The sequence below is a fragment of the Lissotriton helveticus genome, chromosome 11 (assembly GCF_964261635.1).
Source record: "Lissotriton helveticus chromosome 11, aLisHel1.1, whole genome shotgun sequence".
Lineage (NCBI taxonomy): Eukaryota > Metazoa > Chordata > Amphibia > Caudata > Salamandridae > Lissotriton > Lissotriton helveticus.
In genome coordinates, this window is record NC_136072.1 from 58,549,970 (window position 1) to 58,556,704 (window position 6,735).

At 42.6% G+C, this 6,735-nt stretch overlaps 1 protein-coding gene across 1 annotated transcript in view; it reads left to right on the forward strand.

The window, feature by feature from the left end:
* Nucleotides 1–5,043, forward strand: part of LOC144790647 (cytochrome P450 2J4-like) — a 69,683-nt gene extending 64,640 nt beyond the window's left edge. The window contains exons 8-9 of the mRNA XM_078665375.1: nt 1,145–1,286; nt 3,831–5,043. Of these exons, the coding sequence (XP_078521501.1) occupies nt 1,145–1,286; nt 3,831–4,009 (321 nt within the window). The 3' untranslated portion in view covers nt 4,010–5,043. The remainder of the gene's footprint in view (nt 1–1,144; nt 1,287–3,830) is intronic.
* Nucleotides 5,044–6,735: the final 1,692 nt, after the last annotated feature.

Here is a 6,735-nt window from a genome sequence, read left to right on the forward strand (position 1 = left end):
AGACTACAGATAATATACGGTGGACTTGGGTACTGGTGTAGGGGCTTTGGGTACATCTTCAGTTCCTTTGGAATTTGATGTAGGCATCTTCTGACAGATTTGACACCTTTACTGCCCTGGCTCCGACTAACAGCAAGGTGTATGAAGCCCTTTGTGTGTGTGCAGGGCACAGCCTCTTCAGGAGTATATGTGAGGCTGTCTGCAGCTCTTCCTTCCTAATCTCCCAGGAAGATCCAACAGCCCTACCTACAAGTCCTTTGTGTGTGGCTGGCAAGAGGAAATACACACATCCCAGCTGTCATCCCACCCAGACTGAACAGAGACAAACAGCAGGCACCAAATGTCAATGTTCTAAAAGTGGCATTTGCTAAACTGTGATTTAAAATCCTAGTTCACCATCAGTTGTAATGTTAAATTGTGAGTCCAATGACACTAATCTGAAAAATTCTGTCTCTTCACAATTGGGAATTACTCTTAAAATATGTAATACAGTAATCCTAATGTTATCCTATGGGAGAAATAGGCCATGCAGTAGTAAAAAACAATATTGTTTTTTTTTTTCACTACCAAGGCATGTAAAACTGAAACAAACATGTACTGCCTTTTAACCACACTGAACCCTGCTCCTCTGTGCTATACAGGATCTACCTTAAGAGTGACTTATATTTATAAAAGGGAAGGTTTATGCCTGGTAAGAGGGTTTCCTTGCGAGGTAGACATGGCAATTTAGAACTGCATACTCAGGCTCTACAGTGGCAGGCCTGAGACACAGGCTCTACAGTGGCAGGCCTGAGACATGGTTAAGGGACTACTTATGTTGGTGGCACGATCAGTGAAGCAGGCCAACTAGCAGTAATTTACATGCCATGGGGAGATATAGTGCACTTTACAAGGGACCTCTAAGTAAAATAAATATTCCATTTGGAGTCAAACCAATATTACTATGTTTAGGGGAAAGAGCACAAGCACTTTAGCACTGGTTAGCAGTGATAAAGTTCACAGAATCCTAAATTCAGCAAAAATGAGGTCATAAAAATAGAGGGTGGCAGTCAAAATGTTCGGGGAAGACCACCCTAAGGCTGTCAAGTCTAACAACCACTTTTCACCTAGCATTCTAATCCAATAACCTGTTTTTTCCTTGTAGGGTTCCCTCATCATACCTAATTTTTCCTCTGCTCTGTTTGATCCTGACCACTGGGAGACACCTCAACAGTTCAATCCAGGACATTTCCTTGACAACGAAGGGAAGTTCAAGAATAATGAGGCCTTCATGCCCTTTTCTGCAGGTATGCCAGTCAGAGTTTAAGAGATTCAGGGCCTGATTAAGAATTTGGCAGACGGAGTAGTGTCCATCAGCATTTTTGAGGACATTATCTCCTTCATCTTGCCGGCATTTCATCCACAAAATTTACAGATGACCCTCAGCCAAGCGGTCATCTCTGTACCTTGAAGGCAATCGCCATTAGGGAGGTTCCTTTCAATGTATTAAAACTTTGGTGGATGGTTCCTGTCGATTTTGACAGATGTCCACCAATTTGTTTTCAGAAACAAACTACCAAGCAGAAGTTTGCTTCTAAAAAACAAAAATATCTCCACCACACTGTAGAAATTTTCTTCCAGGGCGTGGGTGTCATTATTGTATTTTGTTACTGTCCTCGTGACAGACAGGAGAAAAGGCATTATTACACCATCCTACCTGAATAGGGCAAATTGTGTAATATTCTTCCTCTAACGACCCATACTCTGTTGGGCCTTTAGAGGACGTTTTCCATTGATGGGGTCAACAGGCCTCATAGATGGAATACTTAATTTCCAATAGGCTCTAAATAGGCTGGGCTAGGCTAACTGAGGGTTTGGCGGGCAGGGTACGTCATGTCATTGGCAATGGAGTTCCCTATTGCAAACTCTAAATACGACCCCTAATATATTATTATCAAGCAATGCCAATCTCTTCCTCCTTGCACCCACCTGAGGACTCTCTGCCTTTGTTCAAGTTGATATGGTATTGGCAATTTTAATTTTAAACAAATACTTATTTATGACTAGTTTGAGATTTAAGTTTTTCTTCTTTACTAAATATGGTCAGAGGTGAGTAATACATGTGAAATCATAGGAAAGACATCCACATCTTGTTCTAGCAAAATACAGAACAAATTGTGGGATAAATAAAACATAATAGAGAGTGACTACTCCACTTGACTTTTGGTGTCGAACTGAGGAGCTATGCATGTGTTGGGGCAAACTTGTGCAGAAGCAGATCTGAGTCCTGGTCCAAGGTGCAAATATTGTGTATTACTTTTAAAAAGGTCCATTAAATGCTATTGCTCCTCTGTGGTTAAGGTTGACATCACACTTCTTAAGAAATTCCATTCTTTCAAATTTGTCCCTTTTGTTTATACGTATGTCTGTAAAATCCTTTTATCCCCAGCTAGACTGCTGAAATATAAGTTCTACATGCGTCCAAACATGCAGATTTCTCCTTGGCCTGTTTTATCTGTGGGGGGAGATCACACTAAAAAATACCTTAGGGAATTTTGGTATGTAGTTCTCTTCCTGTCCTCCAGGCCTTCCTTCTCAACTCTGAAGTTTCGTTTGCAACACTTCTCAAGAACAAGTCTATCCCAAAACTCAAAATAATCACTTATTATTCATGGTCACTACTTTCCTTTCAAAAGGCTTCCTATTTTACCTCAATATTCCCTTAAGATCCAGACAGTCTGAATAATTTGCAAAGATCTGACCATGTAACCTATAGTTGTTTGCAAAGTTTTCAAAAGGTGGCTGGCTAAAATATATTGCTGTAAGAAGGTTTTTACTGCAGAAAGGCCTATTCTTAAAAGGACCATTTTCCAACCAAAATGTTTTTGAGAAAAACCATGAGATGGCCAAGCAAGGAGACCATTGCACAAAGATGCTTATTTATTAAAAGTTCACCTAATGTAGGATGGCGAGCAAAGTTGCTGTGATGCATTACAAGAAGGGGAGAGGGCTGAACAGTGACATATCCGCAAAGAAATGGAGCGATCCAGCTCTCTCTCTGTGCTAGCGCACTTAAGGCTGTCTACAGCCAAAGCAAACATGCTTGCACCATGGTGCAAGGATGCCATCATTACGAGCAGCATCGTTTTTGTGCAGGATGGAATACCTTCTTACACAAAAACAATTCATAGAGCCATCTTCTTCTTACAATGTGTGCTTTAGAAAGCAGCACACGCGGAAAGAGAAAGTACCGATAATAAATAAAGATATTTCTCCTTGTTATGCCTCTCTCGGTTAGGCACACCATTATGATGAAAACCCATGTTAACAAGTGTTTGTAAATCTGGGTTTGCATCAAAATACATGGGTGGATGCATGGGAAAGCTTCTGTTCCACCCTTGTAACGCCTACCCAATGCAAAGTAACATAAGGCAGCACTATGCACTGCCTTGCTGTAGCATTTTATTTATTAAACCACGCAAAGCCACTAACTTCCACTTTACGTTGCTTAGTAAATAACACCATGAATTTTGCGTCTGGGCTGCGCCAAAAAAGTGACACAACCCTGACACAAAATTATAGTAAACCTGGCCAAAATCTGGCTGTAGAGGGATGCCTCTCTGCATTCAAAGCTGTTATTTTAAGTTATCGCCCTTTGTAGAGAGATGCCTGTCTGAATTCAAAGCAGTTTGAAGCACTACAGCCTCCCCCATGTGCACTCTTATGCACCTTGCCCACACTCACATCAGGGGTATTCCAACTCCCACGTTATTGTGGATTATGTATGTTAAACATTGTATGTGACTGTTGTAAGAGAAATGATTATAATGTTTTTGTTATCGCTCGTGCAGGACACCGTGTGTGTTTGGGGGAAACGCTGGCCAGGATCGAGCTCTTCATCTTCTTCACAAGCCTCGTCCGGTCCTTCAACTTCCGGCTTCCCAATGGGGTGAAGCATATTAACATGGACCCTATGTTCGGTGGAACACTGCAGCCTCAGCCATATCAGATCTGTGTTGTATGCCGCTAGGCAGAGATGGCCCCTGGACAGAAGAAAGGGCCCATAATTCAGAATTGTTCTATGTACAGTATCACTAGCCTCCTGGCTCCAACTCATAACTATCTACAATGGCTGTATATCAACTGAAGCACTTTCACTCTAACATCGGCCACTTTAGTTTGCTAAAGTACACAATGCTGCTGTAAAATGTATGCTTTGAGACACTTTTTACATTTTCTGATGACTTTACATGTGTCTCTCATTCTTCCAGCTTGTGCACCTGTGACTGCTCTTATTCTGACTTTGTGACTGCATTGGAGCTATAATCTAAAATTGGTACCTGGGAGTGATGTGGGCTAGAGTGCTTAGTTTGAATGTTTCTGTGAGGGGCATAGCAGGCCCACTACCCCAATTAGTGTTGTCTTTTTTAGATCTCAGCTAGGGCAAGTGGGCTCATATACTTGCTAGGTCTCTACCAGGTATTCAGGTTTGTGAGATGATGATGAGAAGAGAACATACCTTGGACAAACACCCACCAAGAAATATGGTACCTGATGGATTTTAAAGGGATCTCTGACGTGGCAACCACACAAGAGGATAGATACCCATTTATTGCTGTGGCATTAGAAATACACTACTTGTTTAGATGCTGGTAATGAACACAGGACCTGACTTTGAAAGGAAGATGACTGAAATCCCCATAAAAACACCGGTCCTTGGATGCTTGTTTCCGGTCCAGGGAGAACCTTGTTTGGCAGTTTAGGTTGGACTGTTCCCATTGGGAGCAGGGTCAAGACTGATTTGAATATGGCTTGGTCCAAAATGGGGTGGCGTGGTGAGTAAAATAACAACCCTGTACTGGGGTGAGTGTTTGTAATTGTTCAGCATTCCGTTCATCATTTGTTCTTTTTGCATTATACTAATTATGTCTACATCTATTTTAAAGAAAATGCACAGTTCAAACTGATAAATTAAAGATAATAGATTCATTGTTTTTATAATTGTTTTAATAAAACATGTTCTTATTGATCTGTATTAATTTTAATAAATAGTTTGACATTTTCGCCTTTGTTTCAGCTGTGATTTATGTTTACCACTTGGGGAAAAAGGTAACTCATATTAGCAGTTTTAATTTCACCTCATGAGATTAAACTGAGTATTAGAACATTGGACTGTTGTGAGCGCCCCTGAAGACAATGGAGTGGCACCAGGCTTTCAATGGCTGGTATAAACCGGTGCTCCAAAATTCAAATATTTGTCTTCTTATTTTTGCCTTTTTAATTTGATACATTCTACTCTTAGTGGATAGAATTTTCTAATAGCCTTATAGCCCTTCTGTCTTGGATTATACCGCTCTTAAAGGCTATCTCCCTCATTATAGGCCCTCGCTTGTGGCTCAGCCTATTACTCTGGTTCAGGGCCCTTAACAACCAGTATAGCCTTCTTCAGTGGGTTATAGTAAAATTGAATGTATTTCTGCATGCAATTTTAATGAGTGATAGTTTCACATGCTGAAGACGTCCCTCAAAGTTGGCCCGATGCGCACAGGCGAGTAGTCATCCTCCAAGATGGGTGTGCCTGAGGCCATGATGTGCCATGGATATTGGCTAGGGCATGCTCTGCGTGATGTAGCCTTGCATATTGGGCATAACGGCTGAAACAGGATGCAAGCACGAGGCACGGGGATGCCAGTGACCCATTCAGCACTGCACTGTGCCTCCGCCTCCATTGCAGGGGTTCAACTTCACGACCCCAGGCAGCCTTCAGCAGCAAGCCCACCCACTATGTGAGAGCAGTGCACCAGCTTCAAGCGAGGCTACAACCTGAGGTCTCTGCCGGACCAGGGCGACTAGTGGAGGCACATAGGGTCCTGCTTCTCAAGACTGCCCCACTGCGATACACACTGGCAGGAGAGTAGGGAAAGGGCATACACTTGAATGCACCCTTCTGTAGAACAGTGGTATACAGCTACAGCACTACCCCACAACAGCCTACCGGACTCACATCACCAGCAACAGCCTCTTCGCAGGCGCAGCAAGCTCTAGCAGTTCGCCGAACACATCGTTGTTGGACCTGGCCCTTTTTGCAGGGTTATCACAGAACTTTTTGCCTTCCTCCTGCTTTTTCCTCTGTTCTGTTTTTGTTGGTTTTCTGACTCTGTGCACTTTACCACTGCTAATCAGTGCTAAAGTGCATGTGCTCTCTCTAGAAAACTTGGTAAGATTGGCCTACACCTGTTTGGCATATTTAATTTACCTATAAGTCCCTTGTACAGTGGCATCCCATATACCCAGTGCCTGTAAATTAAATGCTACTGCTGGGCTTGCAGCACTGCATGCACCTCCCACCGATATAGCCTTTTGTTGTAAATTAGTTCTAGCTGTGTCCTACAATAAATCTACATGTAGCTAAATAGAAAGGTCTTGAGATCAATCTACACCACCTTTCAAACCTGCCTCTGCTGCCGCAGGGCCTGCCTGCATAGTTTACGGCTGCAGTGACGTGGCATTTAAAGTGGTTGCCAAGTCTGAACCTCGTCTTTTACTACATATAAGTCACCCCTTAGGTTGGCCTTAGCTAACACTATTGCCAGGGTGCTGACTGGGTAAAAGGTAGGACATGTTCCTTAGCTGTGTGGCATGTCCTGGTAGTGACAAACAGCCCACTTTGTTTCTCACTGCTGTGAGGCTTGCTCCTATCATAGGTTTGCAATGGGAATTCCGTGATAAGTTTATCAGTGGTCATTTCTGATCTGA